The 21,935-nt window shown below is 36.3% G+C and overlaps 1 protein-coding gene across 1 annotated transcript in view; it reads right to left on the minus strand.

Moving 5' to 3' along the window:
* The window catches only part of PTPN4 (protein tyrosine phosphatase non-receptor type 4), a 143,848-nt gene that overhangs the window by 62,348 nt on the left and 59,565 nt on the right, over positions 1 to 21,935 (minus strand). The window contains exons 9-11 of the mRNA XM_007469135.1: positions 14,935 to 15,023; positions 5,320 to 5,383; positions 1,456 to 1,628 (exon numbers count right to left, since the gene is read on the minus strand). Coding sequence (XP_007469197.1) covers positions 1,456 to 1,628; positions 5,320 to 5,383; positions 14,935 to 15,023 — 326 coding nt within the window. The remainder of the gene's footprint in view (positions 1 to 1,455; positions 1,629 to 5,319; positions 5,384 to 14,934; positions 15,024 to 21,935) is intronic.

The following is a 21,935-nucleotide window of genomic DNA, read 5'->3' on the forward strand; positions in this document are numbered from 1 at the left end:
ACTAGGTCCATATTCCCCCAAGGGCAATAACAGCCTGAACAGCAAGTGTTGCTGCCCTCAACCAGTATTTTCTTTTTTAATTAGATAGTTCTTGAGCTTTTTTTTTTAAAAGAATTATTTAATTTACTGTTTAGTGCTTCAACTTCCATGATGAGAAATTTCCCTTCTTTTTTGTTTTGTTCTGGGTTTTTTTGGCTGCAACATGCGGCATGAAGGACCCTAGTTCCCTGACCAGGGATCAAACCCATGCCCCCCGCAGTGGAAGTGCAGAGCCTTAACCACTGGACCGCTGGGCAAGTCCCTTGAGCTAGTTTCTTTTTGTTAATATCTAGGTAGAAATTTCATCCTGTTTCAGGGATGATTTTCTCCCAAACAGGTTTCTTTAAATGTCTTTGGTATCTGTAGTCATCGTGACTAGATTTTGTTTTCTGTGGTATAGTTTGGGGAAATTACTTGATTTTTTTTTTTTCATCTGAGACTGGTTTAAATTATGGTTAAAGGCTGGTTACTACATTCTATTAATTTCTTTGTTGCTTAAGTGAAGTGGTGTGTGTATATTGATGTGTATGTCATATTTTCAAGGTCAGAGGGAAGAAACAGTTCTGCTAAAGTTAAGTATAGTTCTTGTATAACAACCCCGTTGGTCGTTTAGGTAAGGAATTAAGTTTATTGAAGGAATACCAGTATGGTCTGCACTGTTCTCTCACTGGAGATTTTCTCTGTACCTGCTAAGATTTAGTACCAATAGATAAGACTTTTTGATTTTTCCTTGACTCTCACTACTGATGCCATACTCATTCCCTAAACCTAATTACCTTTAAATTTACAAGTACCAACACCTTACTTTCCCAGTACTGCTTTTAGGATGGTGACAGGGGAGCCAATCATGACATCAAGCCACTTAAGAATCTGCTGTGCCTTTTTTATGGTTACAGTTTCCTTAATTCTAGTTAAGTGCCGATACTGAATTTTGGGGCTACTTTTATTTGGAAGGAGGATGTGTTTTTAATGGTATATCCTGTACTACGCTTTATGCTGTTGTGTTTTTTTTTTTTCTGATTACAAATGGGGCATTTATAAATGCTTAAGGTTTACAATACAAATCTTTTCTGGGCCACATCTAAATATTTTCTTCACGAGAAAGTCATCTTACAAATATTTAACAAAGACAATGGAAATTATAGCAGGAGTAGATTGTAACTAATTAAATACAGTTGATTTACTTTAGGAAATAATGACCTGGAATACAGGTAATGGAACAGGTTTCTCAAGTCTGGCTTTATAATGAGAACCTACAGAACTTTCTGCTGATTAGACAAAGCGGCCAAACTCCGCGGAGACTTTGACTTAGTAGGCGCGCATGAGTAACAGATTCTATGGTTCAGTAAACTAGACTTTTCTTTAAAGGGAGGAAAAAATCCAACACTGAAGTATCAAAGCATAAGCAATACTTACCAATACCGGAATTTTGAACCTAATGTAAAATAATGTGCAAAAAAATTCTTTTGAGGTGGAAGTGGTCTGTCCAAACGGAAGAATGTGTGATGTTCTACACACGCTTTCCACAAGTTTTTACATGCTCTGTAATTCACCATGTTAAATCCCAATAATGTTTCTCTAGATTCATGCTGTAATAAATGACAAAATGCAGAGAACATCATGAGAATGTCAGGATCTAATGTTCCATTTCATTTATTTTTTACAGGTAAATACTCTACCCTTACAAACACTAACCATTCCTGTGTCTTTTTTGCTTATCCCATAAAAAAGCAGTAAAATTAATGGAAAGGTTTGCAAAATGTGGACCTCATTTGGTAATATTACAACTCATAGGAACTTTTACTTTAGTACACAGTTAGAAACAAATTTAAAACTTGATATATATCTATTTTCAAAACTTAGTAGCTATAATTATTTCAAAATACAATCCTGGCCCACAAATTAAACTTTAAGATACATCAACACACCTTTCAACAATATCTCTAAACTTATAAATCTGTCTAGATTGTAAATAAATAAATAAAAACATTCAGCACTTCTGAACACTATTTTGAAATTCTTATTTTAAAATAAGTAGCAACAGGGACTTCCCTGGTAGTGCAGTGGTTAAGAATCAGCCTGCCAATCAAGGGGACACGGGTTTGAGCCCTGGTCCGGGAAGATCCCACATGCCGTGGAGCAACTAAACTCGTGCACCACTACTGAACCTGCACTCTAGAGCCTGCGAGCCACAACTACTGAGCCCACGTGCCACATCTACTGAAGCCCACGTGCCTAGAGCCCGTGCTCTGCAACAAGAGGCCACCGCAATGAGAAGCCCGTGAACCGCAGCAAAGAGAAGCCCCCGCTTGCTGCAACTAGAGAAAGCCCACACGCAGCAACAAAGACCCAACACAGCCAAAAATTAATTAATTATTAATTAAAAAGTTAAAATAAGTAGCAACAGAAGCATTTCTTTAATTTTTCTTTAAAACTTTGGCACAAATTGCTATTTAAATAGTTTCACTGAACTATCTATAGCAAGGCATACAGGTCATAGGTATACAGCTCTGATTTTCACACAGAGATGCAACCAGGTCCAGAAATGGACCGCTAAACAGCGCCTCCAAGCGTCCTTGTCTTCCCGTCTCTACCACATAACCTCTACACGTGCCCACCTTCTGCCTTTTATGCCCACAGGTTAATACCACATAACCTGTACACGTGTGCCCACCTTCTGCCTTTTATGCCCACAGGTTATCATGCTTGTTTCTCAACTTTACATACATGGGCTCATACATGTATGTCTTTAGGTCTGACTTCTTTTGTTCAATATTATGTTTCTATATTCCTCCATGTAATTGTGAAGCAGTAATTGACTCACGTCATTCTACGCACTATTCTCTCATGTGAACAGACCACAGTTTATTAACCTGTTTACCATTGACAGACATTTAATGTTTCTAGTTTGGTGATGTGATAATGTTGTTCCTGTGTGTATTCCTGTATTTTGTCAGATGCGCGTAGGTGCGAATTTCTGTTGCTGGGCCATAGATGCCATGCGCTCGCCGCTGGTCGGTGCCGCCCAGCCGTTGACGAAATGATCAGCCTGACAGGCACCCCCTCTACCAGCAGCACATGCTCTTCACACTCCCCGGTCACTGGCTCCCCATCTTTTTGCTCCACTATTCTGGTGGTTGCGTGAAATTATCACATTTTGGTTATAATCTGTATTTCTCTGATGCTTAATTGAGGTTCAACAGCTTTTCATGTTACTGGCCATGGGGATATTCTCAGTTCTGGAGTGTCTGTTCAAGTCACTAGCATACTTCCGGATTGGGCTGGATACACAACCAAGGACACAGATGGTGTGTGTGTATCATACACATATTCTGTGCTATTTGACTTTGTTAATCATGTCTTTTGACGAACATAGTTCTTAATTTTAACAAAGTTCTAGTTACTGATCTTCTCCTTTAATGTTAGTTTCCCTTCTATGTCCTATTAAAGCAATCTTTGCCTATCAAAAGGTCATGAAGATACCTTCTGTGACTAAAATACAGTAAAATGCCCATGTATAAATATTAAGCTGTGATGTTAGAAGATGATATGCTTAAAATATCACTTCTTAATCACCAGAGAATTCTTAATTCTGTGTAACAGTTGCTTTGTATGCATTAACACTCCCTCAGAGAATGGTTGTGAGGATTAAATGATATGAAAACGGTTGATACGTTACCAGGCACACAGTAAGACCTTAAGAAATGTTAGATACTATATTATTAGTATTACTAACAACAATAGCACTATAATGGGGAGCAAATTGGAAAAGCCGACTTAAACACCACCTCCTACCAATGTAATTATCAAAGTAAAATGTTCTCTAGTTTCCAGATATGATTTATTATATTTTATTCCTCTAAACATTTATTGAAACATGTACAAGAATGTTCATTAACAGCATTAATCATAATAGTCACAACGAGGAAATGGCAAAACTGTCCACTAACATAGTAAGAATGAATAACTAATGTATGGTATATTCATTCAGTAGAATTCCACAGCAATGGAGCAAACTATCGCCAGGTGTAACAACATGGATGAATCTCACAATGTTAAGGGAAAGAAGGCAGATAAAAACGAAAACATTCTATATGATTTTAGATTTTAAAATTCAAAACTAAGCAAACTAATCCATGATGATACAAATGAGAATAATATTTACCTTTTGGGAGAGTTAATGACTGCTAGTGGGCGTCAACTCCATTAGTAATAATACCAGCTTCCAGGGTGGTAGTAATGTTCTACATAATAACATTGTATATTATATACTTATCAAGCACTATACTTAATTTCTGTTGGTTTTATTTCAATAAAAACTCTCTTGAAATAAAACTTCTATGTTGAGTATAAATGATGAATCATAGTCAGTAGATCAATATCCTCTATAAAATACATTTGATTCAAATATATTTTAAGGCTTTGAATACATTTTATTTTATTATTTATTTATTATGTATTTTTGATGTGGACCATTTCTTTTAAGTCTTTATTGAACTTGTTTTAATATTGCTTCTACTTTACGTTTTGGTTTTTTAGCCTCGAGGCATGTGGGATCTTAGCTCCCCGACCAGGGATCGACCCCGCATTCCCTGCACTGGAAGGTGAAGTCTTAACCACTGGACCGCCAGGGAAGTCCCTAAATACATTTTATACACATATACACATATAAACATCCTGAAAAGTGCATTAATTTGTCAAGACTTCTAGTAATGTCAGTCAAAGGATAAGGTTAATTTAATTTGATGGAATAGATAAAATCATTTATAAGATGAAATTCTTTCCAACACTGTACTTTCTGTGATAATGTGCTGTATTTAATACACAAAAAGGACATCACCAGTCCAACAAAGGGAGGAAATGTACTACACGTTCATGAACTAGGAACAAAACTAAACACTCAGAATCCCCCAAATGAAATGTACTCCTATGTGAAAGGAAGTGCTGTAGATTTAGTTTAAAAAAAAAAAAAAGAAAGAAAGAAAAAGGACATATAAATGCTCAGTTACTGACCTCATGAATGGACCCTGGGGACAACAATGAACATCACAATTGAGACCAGTTTCTAAGTTCAAGAGATAGCAGAACAGATATCTAGAATAACTTCTGATCAGAACTACAGAAACACTAGGGATATACTTTGTCATAAAATGTGAATTACTTAACTGAGTAGGCAGTTATTAACAGTATTAATAACACGTTTACTTGCACTAAAAGTTCTGTAATGAATGACGACTTATTTCTTAAAGGACTTAAGTTATGTTAATAAGATCAACTCACCAATTCTTTTCTCAGTTGAATAAAAAACTGTTTGCACTTAAAAGAAATTTTTACAATCTTCAACCTGGATAAAAAGAGAATGAATTGGAGTATTTAAAATATTGAACAAAGATAAAAATATTAATCAAAAAAATTAAAAAAATAATCTTTTAACTGTATGTTTAGTAATGTCTAAATATTTAATTATATATACATATATAAAGTACATAAAGAATCTAAAGTTTTTGGTGATTCGTGCAAAAATAATTAGAATTTATATGCTCAACTGAGCTTAGTTTTATCAGAACATTTGCTGTAAACTATACATTTCCCAATTCTGTATCTAAAGAAATACATAAAAACACATATCACAAGTTAAAATTTTAAGAATACCAATAATATAGTTATTTACTCTTTAAAACTGCAAGTAGTTTTCTGCACATTAAGAGCTTGGAAATCACCACTCCATCCTGGCAACAAGTAAAAAGCTCAACAGATTGAAAAATCCACAACTCTTCTTAAATACACAAGGAAGGGAAGAGCACAGGGCAAACTGCTACCCCCCAGATTTGAGAGACCAACAGCTGAGTACAGGGAATCAGAGCCTCCCAGAGAAGATTCAGGAGCAGAAACTGCCAGAGGAAGCAGTGCCAGGGTAGGAAAATCTGAACTGTATTTTATGAGTTGTGGAAGGCTCAGCGTGGTCAACCCTGAGAGTTAAAAACCCCAAGAGGCCCCAGTCATAGGGCGGAGCTCACGTTATTGTGAGATTTAGCTCTAGAAGCTCAAACAGATTCCGACAATAAATACCAAAGAAAAGTACCCTCAGATTTCCGACAGGGAAAGGGAAACAAACCATGCTGAACCAGGCCAGAGCACTCTGCTCTTAACAAGGCCTATCTTTAGGGGAATCTTGTTAACCAGAGCCTGACCTGGGGAAGGAAAATACCCAACTCCAGCCCAATCTAGCCATCCTGTCCCACCCAAGGGGAGAGGAAAAAAAAAAGAGAAACACTGTGAAGCTCACAATCTAGAGGCCTGGGCTCATTAAAACACTGAGAGCTAATCGCAGGACTACAGGAAACCCCCCTCCGTCGACACCTCACCACCACATTACTAAGAGCCTATTCACAGCGTTCCTGTTACCAGGGTATCCTATCTGCCCATCAAGAAAAGATTACAAGGCATACCAAAAGGCAAAAAACACAATGTAAAGACAGAGTAAGCATCAGAACCAGATATGAGAGGAATGTGGGACTTATCAGACTGGGAGTTTAAAACAACTACGATTAACAGGCTAAGAGCTCCAAAGGATAAAGTAGAAAGCAAGAACAAAGAACAGATGGGCAACGTAAACACAGAAATGAAAATCATAAAAAAGGACCCCAAAATACAAAATTAATATGCAGAAACCTGTTCCACTTCTATACACTAACAACAAACTATCAGAAAGAGAAATTAAGGAAACAATCCCATTGACTATCACATTAAAAAGAATAAAATACCTGGGAATAAACCTACCTAAGGATGTAAAACCTGGAAAACTATAAGACACTGATGAAAGAAACTGAAGAGGACACAAACAGATGCAAAGATACACTGTATTCTCGGATTGGAAGAATTAATATTGTTAAAATGACCATACTACCCAAGGCAATCTATATATTCAATGCAATCCCTATCAAAATACCAATGGCATTTTTCACAAAACTAGAACAAATAATTTCAAAATTTGCATGGAACAGATACATGTATATGTATAACTAAATCACTTTTCTGTATACCTGAAACTATCACAACATTGCTAATCACCTATACTCCAAAATAAAATGAAAAGTTAAAAAAAAAAATTTGTTTGGAAACACAGAAGATCCCGAATAATCAAACAATCTTGAGAAATAACAGAGCTGGAGGAATCATGCTTCCTGACATCAAACTATAGTACAAAGCTACAGTAACCAAAACAGTCTGGTACTGGCATAGAAACAGACACATAAATCAGTGGAAGAGAATAGAGAGCCCAGAAATAAACCTATGCTCACATGGTCAATTAATCTATGACAAGAAGACAAGAATATACAATGGAGAAAAGACAGTCTCTTCAATAAATGGTGTTGGGAAAACTGGATGCTACATGCAGAAAAATGAAAACTGGACAACTTTCTCACACCATATACAAAATAAATTCAAAATGGATTAAAGACTTAAATGTAATACCTGAAATCATAAAACTCCAAGAAGAAAACACAGACAGTAACCTCTTTTACATTAGTCTTAGCAATATTTTTTGGATCTGTCTCCTCAGGTAAGGGCAGCAAAAGCAAAAATAAACAATGGGACTACAACAAATTAAAAGATTCTGCACAGTGAAGCAAACCAACAAAACAAAAAGGTAGCCTACCAAATGAGAGAAGATACTTGCAAATGATACATCCAATAAGGGGTTGATATCCAAGTATATAAAGAACTTTTTTTTATACAACTCAGTATCAAAAAAAAAAACTGATTAAAAAATGGGCAGAAGACCTGAATAGACATTTTTTACAAAGACATACACATGGCCAACAGGGACATTAAAAGGTGTTCAACATCATTAATTATCAGAGAAATGCAAATCAAAACTACAATGAGATACCACCTCACACCTGTCAGAATGGCTATTATCAAAAAGACAAGAAACAACAACTGTTGACAAGGATGTGGAGAAAAGGGAATCTTTGTGCACTGTTGGTGGGAATGTAAATATGTGCAGCCACCACGGAAGACAGTATGGAGGGTCCTCAAAAATCTAAAAATAGAACTACCATACGACCCAGCAGTTCCACCTCTGGGTATGTATCCAAAGAAAATGAAATCACTAAATCAAAAAGATTTATGCACCCCTGTGTTCATTGCAGCACTATTTATAACAGCCAAGATATGGAAACAACCTAAGTGTCCATCGATAATGAATGGATAAAGAAGATGTGATGTGTTTGTATATGTGTGTGTGTGTGTGAATATTACTCAGCCATAAAAACTAATAAAATCTTGCCAACTATGGCAACATGGATGGACCTAGAGGGTATTATGAAAGTGAAATAACTAGAAAGAGAAAAACAAATACCTTATGATTTCATTTATACGCAGAATCTAAAAAATAAAACAAAAAGAGACTCAGATACAGAGAACAAATGAGTGGTTGCCAGAGGGGAGAAAAGGGTGCAGGTAAAGACAAAAATGTGAAATGGATTAAGAATACAAACTTCCAGTTATAAAAGTCATGGGGATGTAATGTATATAGAGGGAATATAGTCAATAATACTATAATAATTTTATATGGTGACGGATGATAACTGGACTTACTGTGTTGACTGTTTCATAAGGTATAGAAATATTTAATCACTACACTGTACACCTGAAACTAATATAATGTTATATTAATTATAACTCAATAAAAAATTTATTGAAACTTGTTTTATGGCTCAACATATTTTCTCTTCTAGTAAACAAACCATGTACCCTTGAAAGGAATGTGTATTTTGCTGTTACTAGGCATAGTATTGAAACAGGAGGCAAGGGGAGCAGGGCACAACCTTTGAAAGAATGACATAGCCATAGGATATGACAGAAACTGGTAAGAACCAACTAGATCCAAGATGGCGGAAGATTCGACTTCCAGTAGACCTTGAGCCTCATTATATGCTCATTGTAATGCATTAGCTAAATGACACTCCCACAGGCGCCATGACAGTTCTGAGGCCAATCATAAAAAGCCAAAAGTGGGTGGTGGCCCAATTCCTGGAAATCTCTGCCCCTTCCCCCGAAATAACTGGAATAATCCCCACTCATTAGCCTATGAAATTACGCAGCCCATAAAAACTAACCACACCATGTTTTGGGGCCTCTTGCCTTCTGAGATGGCCCACCCTCTGCTGGTGGAGTGTGTTTCTCTCTAAATAAATCCACTTCTTACCTATCACTTTGTCTCTCACTGAATTCCTTCTGTGATTAGACATAAAGAACCTGAGCTTCATTAAGTCCTGAGACCAGGTGTGTGATCTCAATTAAAAGACCGTGGGTTCTGGCTGGGCTTGAGTCCCCCGCCCACGGGTTCAAGTGCAATCTGAGTCGCACAGTTTCAGTATTGTATATCAATTAAGCCAAGAGATTTGATAGTGCTTGAAACTATTTCAACTGATTTTTTATTGTCTAGTTTTTGTACTGAGTTCTGAGAGGGATATGCTCAAATCTCCAACTACGATTGTAGAATTGTCTATTTTTCCTTATTTTTTGCTTCATGTATTTTGAAACTGTTATTATGCACATGTATACTTATAACTGTTGCTTGTCTTTTATCAGGTGTATGGGTCATACTTTCCTTTATCTTTGTGTGTTTTGTAATATTTTGCTGGCAACCAGATGTTTTACATATTGCATCGTAGTGAGTGTAAGTACTTGTTTCCCATCTTCCCAGCTTCCTGTTATTTGGTAGTTTACTTGCATGGACTCTATCTTCACCCTCAACCTCCAGTTTAGGCTTCTGCTGTTGCTCTTCAGGAAAGCACAGCTCTGGGTGTGCCCACAGGAATACTGAGATGACCAGGGGTACTAGTCATCCCATTCTCTCAAAAACCACACCCAGCTGAGAACTCTTCTAATTGCCAACACACTGCTCTATTATTTTCAGCAGCGCCCTGGGCCATGAATTGCTTCAGGAACGAATTCAATCAAATTGTGACTGTTCCAAAGGAACAGTCTCTGAGGCAGGCACTTGAGGCTATTTGCTCTACTATCCTGGTTTCTGTCTCTTCTGTTGTCTTTGGGTTTCCCAAGGCAGTCCTTCTTAATTAGCCTGAGCTTTGCAGTGACTTAAGTTGTGACGCTTTGTTATTATACAGGAGCCCTGGTGATGTGTCAGTTAAGTCTGGGGCTGGGGAGGAACCCGTCTTTAATCCTGTGATTAGGTCTCGGGTTTAGTGGTCTGGGCCCCTTGGCTGCACCCTTCAGTGCCCGTCAGCTCACCCCTCCCTAGCTGAAACAGGAAGTACAGAGAGGGCTGGAAATGGGTACTTCCCTTCCCCCACATTGGTTAGGCTCTGGTAAAACCCATGTTGGTTAAGTATTGGTAAAATAGATTTCCTTGAGGGCAGATCTTTGTTAAGGAGAGCAGAAAGCTCTGAGCATATTTCAAAACGGTTACTTTCCTGCTCAACTTCCATCCCCTGCCCTTCGAACACAAGCGGATTTTTCTCCAATCTTTGCCCTGAGATCCTGGTGGGGTGCCTGGTAGTAAAACTCATGAGAATGAGGGGTCCTTCCTAAGTAACTTAGTCCAAGCTAGTCTCTGCTCCGTCTCCAGCAATCTGTCAATCACCCTGTATGTACTCCTACCAGGGGTGGCTGCAGCGGTGGTTTCTAGTCCTGGTAAGTTGTCATGCCTTGTATTCACCTGTCTCTCCAGTTTTCAGAGCTGCAGTAAGTACGCCCTGTGTCCTCAATTCTCTGAGGGATCTAAAAAGAGTTGTTGATTTTGAGTTTTTTCAGTTTTTTTTTTTTTCTTGTGAGGACAGGGTCTCCAAAGTCTTTACCTGCTGCACTGGGAACCAGAACTCTCTCCTTCCCTTTTCATTTTACTAATGATGTTTTTTGATGAGCATTAATTTTAATGAAGCCTAATTATAGAATCCAAGTAACTCCCAATTCAGTATTCAACATTTTGAAAGTATGAACTTGAACTGGATAATTTAGGGATAACCATATGTGGAAAGAAATGAGGGAATCTATTACATGGAACATTACTTTTTCTACACTTAGCTCTAATTTTGAGAGAAGAGGTAAGTGAGAAGCTAGTGTTTCAGAAACTGAAAGACCCAGGTTTATTTAAAGCTCTGCTTCATACTCATCATACTTGTTAACACTGGCCCAGTCAGCTTCTCTGGCATTTCTCACTCCTTATCCATAAAAACAATGCTAAGAACACCCAAGTTGCAGGGTTATAAGGTACAGATAAAATGCATTAAAATCCACGAGTGATTTTTTTCCTACCTTATTAAACTTATAAAACTATCAGCTCTAAAACTTCCACCTTTACTCAAAACTCTTTATTCATGTAGAAATTTGGTAATTCTGAGCTGTAATCATATTCCATTTTTATCAAGTGATTTTTATGATTTCCTCAAAGAGACTTCCACAATACTTTGCTAAATTATCAATTTAAGGGCAAAGGCAATTCTACGAACACTAATTTGAATAAAGATGATGAGGCTGAAATGGTCCCTTATTCACATGTAGTATTAATAAGAAGTATGTTGCTTTTGTGAAAATAGATCCATACTTTAAGAACTAAAAGTAAACCATGTACTTGATGATTTTCACAGAACTTAATGATTGATTTTCTTTGGAAATCAATTGATATTGGATCTTAAATCATGGCAATTTGTGGTATATGTATAAATGTACTCCTAATGTTGTAGTATGTACTGCTATGAGTAGTTAGGATCAGAAGAAATCCTTATGTTCCAGGATGATGTAGGTCTAGTAGCTTTAACAACTTTAAATCCCATCTATTTAGTTTAATTCTGGAAAATAAAAATTTAAAGGAATACTATATAGTATTTTCCAATCAATATCTTAAATGCTCACATTCTTCTCTCTCTTTTTTTTTTTTTCCGCGGTACGCGGGCCTCTCACTCTTGTGCCCTCTCCCGTTGCGGAGCACAGGCTCCGGACGCGCAGGCTCAGCGGCCATGGCTCACGGGCCCAGCCGCTCCACGGCATGTGGGATCTTCCCAGACCGGGGCATGAACCCGTGTCCCCTGCATCGGCAGGTGGACTCTCAACCACTGCGCCACCAGGGAAGCCCCTCACATTCTTCTTTTTAACCTAACTTGTGTGATAAAGACTTATAAACATGAGTTCTATTTCTCAACATGAAACTACCTTCAAGAATATTTAATAATAATATACCAACTCCTCAGCATATGGAATACATAAGATCCTTCACAATCTGAATCTAATTTCTCTCCTAAGCAACATTATTATATCTTAAATTCTTGTGCCCTTGCTTCTGTCCTCAGTGAAGACAACTGAAAAAAAAAAATCAAACCAAATATCCCATCATCTCCTCAACTTGCCCCGTCCTTTCTTACTATTAGGCTCCTGCAAATGTTTGGTACCTTTACCCTGAATTCCCTGACTGAACCCTCTATACACACATACCTCTTCCATACTTCCTCCTCACTGAAGAAATTTCTATTCATCCTTTAAAAACCATCTCAAGTACCACAGGGCCATTACAATTTTCCCTAGTGAAATTATATCCTTGGTGTTTCCAAAGTAATTTGTCAAAAACTCTTCTAGAATCCTTATTGTATAATTTTGAAAATACAGAAAAATTTAGATTATCATTTTAACCACATCACCTGAAAAGAATTTATTTCTGATTTTGACATTCATAGAAAATGTAAAATTAATAAAAAGTATTTTTAACTGTCTTTAGTAAAATCAGAAAAGTATTAAAATTGAAGATGCACATTTACCATTATGAAAGTCAACAACTGTAACTATTTCTTCTGAAGCATTTAAGTTACAAATTGTCTTATTATGTTTTGTAATTAATTTTTATGTGCCCACTTTTAGGCAAGGACTATGTCTTGAACTGTTTTGTATTCTCCTCTGAACATAACACAATTTGAATTATATAGGAAGAACTTAAAAGATGTGAGATGAAACACTAAATGACCTTTGATTTTCTTTTATGAGCTTTATAGAGGTATAATTTATATATAAAATGAAATATCCCAATTTTAGGCAAACAAATCAATGAGTTTTGACAAATGTATTCAGCTGTGTAACTACCACCCACCCAAACCACCATGTAACAATTTCCATCACCTGAAAATGTTCCAATGGCAACCAAAGGTCTGCTGTCTCTATACTGTGTGTTCTCAGGAATTTCACATAAGTAGAAACAAAGAGTACGTCATCTTTTGTGTCAGGCTTCTTACACTTAGCATAATGTCTTGAGGGGAGGGTCACCCATATTGTTTAGTGTGTAAAACAGTTCATTTCTTTCACTGCTAAACAGTATTCCACTGCAAGTGTAATCTGCTTGTCCTTTCACCAACTGATGGACATCTGGAATTCTGTTTTGTGCTGTTATGAATAATACAGCTATGAACACAGTGTGCAAATCTTTACACGAACTTGTATTTTCAGTTCTCTTGGGTAAATATCTAGGAATAGAATTGCCAGATTATATGGTAAATCTATGTTTAACCTTGAAGAAATACCAAACTGTTTTCCAAAGTTGGTCTACTAGTTTGCATTCCCACCAGCAATATATGAGATTTCTAGGTGCTTTGCTTCCTTGCCATTACTTGGTATTGTCATTCTTTTTAATTGGAACTATTGTAGTGGGTGAACAGTAATAGTTCACTGCAGTTTTAATCTGCGTTTCACTAGTGACTGAGCATCTTTTTGTGTACTTATTTGCCATCTGTATATCTCCTTTGGGGGAAGTATCTATTCACATATTTTGCCTATTCTTTTTAATCAAGTTGTCTTACTACTGAGCTATAAGAGTCCATTACATTTTTTTGATAAGTCCTTTATCAAATATGTATTTTATAAAAGCCTGTTTTTTGCCTTTTCATTTTCTTTACAGTGTCTTCTGGAGAGCAAAAATATCTAATTTTGATGAAGTTCATTTCATCAATTTTATATTTTGTATTTCCTGTTTTCCTAGATAGTGACCTATTGGGGAAATTTATGTTTATTTTCTCAATGTAATTGTGGCAATTTTCTAAAATAATAGCTTCTGTCAGTTATCATATTTCTATTAGTGTTATATAAGTGACTAATTACAAAAACCTATTAAATAATAATCATAGATATTGAAAAATCTGGACCAATTCTTTTAGGAGATATAAAGAGAAACAGATTGATACAATATATTTCTTTTGTATTTGCTTCTTCCCCTAGAGAAAATCATTGTGTTTATTTTTAAAATCCCAAGTTACTTATATGATATTCACACAAGGGATATGTGATCAATATGATTTTTACAATTTTCAAGTTATCCCCTTAAAGGGAAATGGCAGATGCTACCTCTCCTTCTTCCTCACTTTGGGATACAGGAGTGATGGTGAGTGAGGCACTGGGCGACGAGGATAAGCACAGCATGCTAAGGACAGCAGAGCAATAACACAAAAGAAACATGAGTTTTAAACCCCATGGAGCCACCATACTTTCCCAGTACCAATTTAAACCACTGTAATAAGGGGCTTTTGTTGCAGCAGCCATGCCCATGTTCCAACTAATAAACTAGCACCCACTGAATGCATTTAAGTGAAATACTGTATTCAAAACAACTGGCACAGCGTGAGACGCAGAGTAAATATGACAATATTAGCTATTACACTACAGTACAGATTTAGAGACTAAGAGAAAAATTCTCAAAGTAGTATTTTCTTTAAACTAAGACACTTCTGAAACAAATAATTCAATTATTTTAATAGGTATATTCTGGTAGATTCCAAGTAAGTGGAACAAAGTTGTATGACAACATTAAATAGCTCAACAACCACTTTCTTTAATATGAATTGTATTTAGTAATATAATGGTAAAAGCAAAAGTATTGATGGAAGTTCTTACCACGGAAAGGTATTCATGCGTACTCTGTTCTTATAAATCACAATTCCTCCTGACATCACTCCAATCATAATTTCATTGTTACTTTGATCCTTCAGAAAACAACAAAAAAAAGAAGATGGCAAATCTAAAATAAACTGTTAAAGATATATTTTAAAAATATGATTAGTTTTTTTTTTACACAGTGTGACATTTCATCAAAGGCAACAGTTAACTGAATATTTACAAATCCATATGGTAACTGTTACATCATAAAAATAAAGGACATACTTCAAATCAAACTTAAATGTTGCATTATTAAAATTTATTAATCTAAAGCAAAAATGATTTCAGGATTTCCCACAGTTTATAAATGGGACTGACTCTTTGATATAGAAAATCAAAGACCTTCTCATCTTATAGAATGACAAGTTAGTACCCATCTTTCCATTTCTAAAACTATTAAGGTCCAATTACTGTGTAAATATGGTGGTAGGATTGCAAAAGTGAATAAAACCTGGAGTTCAGAGTTTGGTGAAGGGCAACCTGTAATAAAATAATATTTCCGATATAATGAGAAGTTCTGTAACAGACATAATACAACAAAAACATTATGGGAGTATAGAGTGGGGACAATTGCTGGAGAGTTTGGAAGGCTCCTGAGAAGGAAATTTGAATTGCGCTTTGATGGGTGAGTTCTCATGCTGACTGATCGAACGTGAACAGCTGACCTGCACTATTAAGAGAATGAGTGGAATTAAAACTTTTCTCAGCTGCTAATCAGTCTTGAAATAGCTCTGCTTCTTGACTTGAAACATACTCCAGGCAAACTAATATAGCAATAATGCTTTTATCCCTAGCATTTATGTGATCAGAAGATAGAACTAATTAATGAAAATATAATCAAGATTTTGTAATTGTCTCCCTAGGAAAAAACCTTTAAAATGTAGTTTCAATAATTTCTAATTAAATGAAATATTACTAAATTAGCCTGTTAGGTAAACTAACGTGTAGTAAGTGGCCAAACACAGCAGTGTATGTTAATTTGTCTGGCTGCTCCTTTTCTTTTGCAATAACCAGCACCACTGCACACTATTATCAGAGTCTTAAATCACTGTTTAAAGGACGTCAATCAGAATTGTGAAGCAAGATGGCAGGCCCAGCCTCACAGACGGTGACTTAATATACGCTCTGCTTATTCCTTCTGCTCCCAATCTCATAAAACATCAGAGAAGATATATGAAAACAGAAAAAATCCCTAACACTTGAAAACAATCCATAACACTGAAAGGTATGTAATCAGTGGGCCAGACATTTTGAGGAGTCTGTGAAGACAAAGTGGATAAGATCAGATTTATGGAGAGAAAATAATTCCAGAAAACCGCAGCCCAAGGGGAAGCCTCAAATTGCCGTCAGGATGATCAGGTAGGAGCAGGAAGATAATTAGCTCCTATCAACCCTACAATCTAGACTGAGCTACAGGACACAGAAGTGTGTGCAGCCTGTCTACAAGTGTGGAGCAAGTGTGGAGACTGGGGACAGGAATAGAGTGATCCCCAGAAGTCATGGAGAACCCCAAACTGAAAAAGCAAACTATAGGCACATTCTACCTGGCAGTTCCTTCCTTCCCTCCTCCAGCACCTAAAACAGGCCGCAGTAAGGACAAACACCATGCGTGGCCAAGTGAAGTAGGAATCACAAATACGAAAGGAGTACACAACCAAGGGCCACCAATCACTTGAGAAGAATGAATGCCATTAAAGAGAGATGCAAAACTCAATAAATACGTAAAGCAGTCAGGCTGCTATGCTGGTAGAAAAACGTTAAAAAACACTGCAGGGATATCTAGGAATTCAAATTCTCAAATTATAGCTATCTATATAGCTATCAAATTCTCAAATCATAGTTATCTAGACTGAAGTGTCAGTTCCCAAGGTACTGCCAGAGTTGGGCAAGAGAACGCAAGAAAATAAGTATTACGTCCCTTATGGATACAAATGCTATTAATTCCAGTGTACAGAAAAACGAACGGTGACCACCTTATTTTATGCTTTTCTTATCACTTATTACTATCTAATATAATGCTATACATTGACTTGTTTAATCTGTTTATTTTTTCTCTTCTTCACTAGAACCTGAGTAGCAAAGTGCAGGGCCTTTGTTTTGCGCCCTTTCAGGTTTTTAGATGTAGAAAGACCTACCCATTTGTGAAATGAATGGACCTCTATTATCTGTAGGAAAATATCTCCGCTGTTTAGCTTGGCACTGAGACGACCACCCTATCCCATTTCATCTCCCCCTTTATAATTAGTAAAAACCTGCTTCCCATCAGGCCATTCCACATGTTTTGTGTACCCATAATTACATGTTTTAATTAATGCTGTTCTCATCTCTTCATGTCTCTCTGATGAATCAAATCAAACCTAACCAAAGTCTAGATCAAGTCCACCTTCTCTGTGAAAACTTCATTAGCCCAGTAGAATGTACTGAATTGTACCATGAATATGTAATCAGCAAAGTCCAGACTGTGTGAAACTACAGGTGAAATGGTGCAGTTCTTTAACAAGAAAATTCTAAGGAATGGTAAGGGAAGAAGGGATTAAAAGACATTTAAAGTTATTCAGTTAAAACAAACAAAAAGCAAGACCAAATTTTAGTACCCAGGAAGGCACACTGTGTGATAAAACCACAGAAGAACAATGTAGGAAGGGGCTATGACTGGGACAGTGTATAAAAAGCATTTCTTTATACACAGGCTAAAGCCTGCTGCTGACCTGCATGGTATTTACAAAGATGTTCACTAAGATATACACACGGGTGTATGTGCTTTATTTTACAACATGTTAAAAAGCAGCAATGTAAACAGGATGAGATTTCAGAGGACTGTGAACAGATATTCTAATATTCTCTACCCATGCCTCAACTGTCCATTCACACTACCCTGCAGTGTGCCCTCCCCTCCTTTCTGGTGGAGACCACAGTTCTACTCTCCACTAAGTCGCTGGGACCACTTAACCATTCTAGTCCCTCTGCAGTCACATGGTAAGAATACAATAATAACACAAAGCCACTAAAATTTTCCATTTAGTATCTTCAGACCACAGTTGAGCTCAGGTAACAAACTGCAGAAACAGAAACCATGGATAAGGGGGAACCACTGTATATTCTTCTAGATCTTTGTTTATATATACAAAATATAAATATGTAGTATTTATAACCACACAATTTCTTTAATCAACAAAAACTGGGAAATATTATTGCATAATTTTTCTTTTGCACTTAGCATTTTGTAGATATCTTTTCATATCAATATATATACCTCTAACTCATCAGTTTTAACTGCTGCATATTATTCCAAAATATGGATTTATCACAATTTCTTAACCATTTCTGTTGACTCATTTAGAGATTTCTAAATTTTTAATATTACAAACATGCTGTAATAAAAATCCTTGAACACATTATTTAAAACACCTCTATAAAAAGGGTGGAGTCTGAGAAATGGAAGTGGTCAAATATTATATTCATATCAGTATTTGCACTCCAAGTTATACCTCAACATGCTCATCTCTGTTTTTCCTGTATTGCTACTTATATGTTTTAAAAAATTACTGTATTGTGGAAACTCTTTATAAAATATGAACACTAAAAAACTTTCTGTAATATATGTTGAAATTGTTTTCACTTTTACCTTTTAGCTTTGTGATTTTCCCCTATATATATCATTAGTTTAAAATTATTATGTTTGTATATTTTTCATGTAGTTAGGTATAAAGTTAGCCATAATACACACTCATTAATAATTTAAAAAATATTTCTGTGTGCCCTATATAGGTCTAACAGTGTTATGTGCTCTCAAATTATTCAATGAAAGTGAATACAAGTAATGACCTACTGATACTTTCATAAAGATACAGAAGAATCAAAAAGGGGAAAGAAAAAAAAAAGCTGTGTCTAGACAGGTCCTGATGAGTAAAAAGCACATAGCAGAATATGGAAAATCACTGTGTGATCTGAATATTTTAGGGTGACACAGATGAAATCATATATATAGCTCTATTGTACAGAAGAGATTCTTTTCTCTGTTTCAAGGGATTATATTTTTATATTATTTGATTATTCGAACAAATATGTCCAAAAGTCCTCAAATATATGCAGGTTAAAAACAAGGTTTTTGAAGAACCTTAAAACAGAAACAGATATCATATGACTAAATTAGTTAACTTCTCTGTGTCCCATTTTCCTCATCTGGAGAGTAAGGATGATAATACTCTTACTTCACAGGGCTGTTTTAAGGATTAAATGAGATTAATATACATAAGCCCTAAGAAGGTTGTCAGGCACATAGTAAATGCTATAAAGGTGTTTCCTGTGATTATTATCTGTAACCTGTACAGTAAAATCTCTCAAAATTACTGTTCTCACAGTCTTTCTTGAATATTCTCTAATCAATCAGCCTTTGGCCATCACTATAGCTCCAAAATTGTACAAAGTCAATACTGGTAATATTACAATAATTTCCACATTTCTAATCCAATTCTCATCTGACATAGTTGACCACGCCTGATTCACCTGGCTTCAAAGACACACAAGTGTCTGACAGAAAGAAAGGCATTCTTTTTGAAAGGCGTTCTTTCTATCTAAATGGCTATTTCTTCCTCATCTAACCTTTAAAATTTGAAGTGTTCCAGCTCTGAGGACCTCTAATCTTCAATTGCTACTAGCTATGTTCCTTCAGTGCTCCCGTGTCACGGCTTTAAATATTATCTGTAAGCTGACAATTCCCAAATGTATGGCTCTAGTCCAGACCTCGCCTCTGAACTCCAGTTCCATATACTGAATTGCCTGCCTTCCTTCATTTCGATTGATAAAAGTCTTCTAAAATTGCATGTCCCAAGGCTAGCTCCTCACCCACCCTCTCAAATCTGTTTCTCTCTGATTGTTACAAATTACTGAAGTTACTCCATCCTTGTAGTTGTTCAGGCCAAAAAGTTAGAAGCATTCCTTGAATCCTTTTTCTCTCACACCCTAGAGCCAATACATCAGTCAGTGCTGTCACTTCCATATTCAAAATACATGTGGATTGGGTAACTTCCCTGGCGGTCCAGTGGTTAGGACTTCACGCTTCCACTGCAGGGGCCCAGGTTCGATCCCTGGTCAGGGAACTAAGATCCCGTAAGACACACGACACGGCCAAAAAACTTTTTTAAAAAATGTAAATCACACCATGTCTTTTATCTCCTCAAACCCTCAACTGGCCTTGCTTATAATTAAAAGCCAAAGTCTGTAAAATTCTTATAAAGTCCTGGTCCACCTGGACCTTGTCAATACGCTCCACTCCAGCTCACTGTACCAGCCATACTGTTTGGTATGGAACTTTGCTGTTCCTTGACCTGCAAGCACACTATTTCATGGCCTTTTATTGCTGTTTCTTCTGCTTAGAACATTCTCCCCACGGATATCTGCACGACTCCCCAACGTCTGTTCACCTTCTCAGAAGGCCTTCTCTGATATCCCATTTTTGATCGTCTCACTCCCCTTTCTCACCTTAATTTTTCTCCACAGCATCTATCACAACTTTTAATTAATCATAAGAAAACTGAGTAGAATATACAGTAAAATGCACAGATCTTAAGTGTACGACTCAAAATTTTACAACTTGCATAACTTGAGTATATACACTTACATGTAACCACCACAAACCAACATATACATTTTTCCAAATCCCAAGAGGCTCCCTCAGGAGCCTCCCAGCTAGCAACACCTCTGCAGAGGAAACTACTGTTCTGACTTCTGCTGATATAGACTTCTGCTGGTATTTTGCCTATTCTTGAACTTTACTTCCATGGAATCACACACTATGTACCCTAAGGTACTCAATAATTTGCTTATAGTCTGTCTTGCCCACTGGAATGCAAGCTTCATGAGGGTAGGATTTTATCTACTCACTGCTGTATCCATGGTGTCTATAAACAGGACTTGCAACATAGAAGGTGCTCAATAAATGTTCACTGAATAAATGAATAATCAAAATAGCATCATTAAGCTTTCCTTTTCTTGAAACTTTGAAGGGCAAAAGTTATTTTTCAGTAGAATTACATTCATCATTATTACAAACACCTATGGAAATAAGATATTCACAATTAAGCCCAAAACTTGGGTAGAACTGTTTTAGGGTCGATTTAGAGCATCAAATCAAAAACCTAAGGCCAAGCCTTCTGTGATTACGTTTACATCTAGATAACCAGGAATCAGTTTCTTAGGAAAACAAAGAGTTTATATCATGCTAACTTCTTTATAAAACAGAGATTAAACTTGCAGATCTGCGGTATAGATATCGTATAGCTCTATTATGCTATTTTATTCCACTCTAACAGTGTAATAAATATTGACTGATTTTCTAGTAAAGATGATAGGAATTTAGTGAGCCCTCAAGCCATTCATTTAACCAGTTACTTAGGCCAACAATTACTCCTGAGACCTCCATTTTTAGAGGTCAGAAATTCTTTATAAATATTTAAATTTAGCTCCCACAATGTTCCTTGGTATTAATTTAATATGTCCAGATTATTTTATATTTTCAAGATTAATTTGATATCTGTTATTTTATCAATTGATCCTAACCACAAACTTAGGGGTAACTAATTATTATTCTTTCTAGGTGAGTCTGAGAGCAGTGCACAGAGGCTGTTGGGTAGAAATAATGATAGTATTTGTACCCATGGCTTGTTTAGAAGTATATTTCTTAATTTCCAAATACTCGGAGGATTTTTAAAGTCATCGTTTTGTTATTGTTTTTAGCTTAAATGTACCATGAACAGAAATTATATTCTGCATATTTAAACATAATATGTACTCCAAACTTGTTGGATACAGTATTCTACAGTTTGCTATGTTGCTAAAAATCTATATTATGCTGATATTTAAAATGTCTGTTCCATCAGTGATTGAATAAGGGGTATGAGAATCTATAACTTTCTTTTGCTCTGTGACAGACATTGTTAAGAGAACAAAAGGGCAAAACA

The sequence above is a fragment of the Lipotes vexillifer genome, unplaced genomic scaffold (assembly GCF_000442215.2).
Source record: "Lipotes vexillifer unplaced genomic scaffold, Lipotes_vexillifer_v1.1 scaffold1466, whole genome shotgun sequence".
Classification (NCBI taxonomy): domain Eukaryota; kingdom Metazoa; phylum Chordata; class Mammalia; order Artiodactyla; family Lipotidae; genus Lipotes; species Lipotes vexillifer.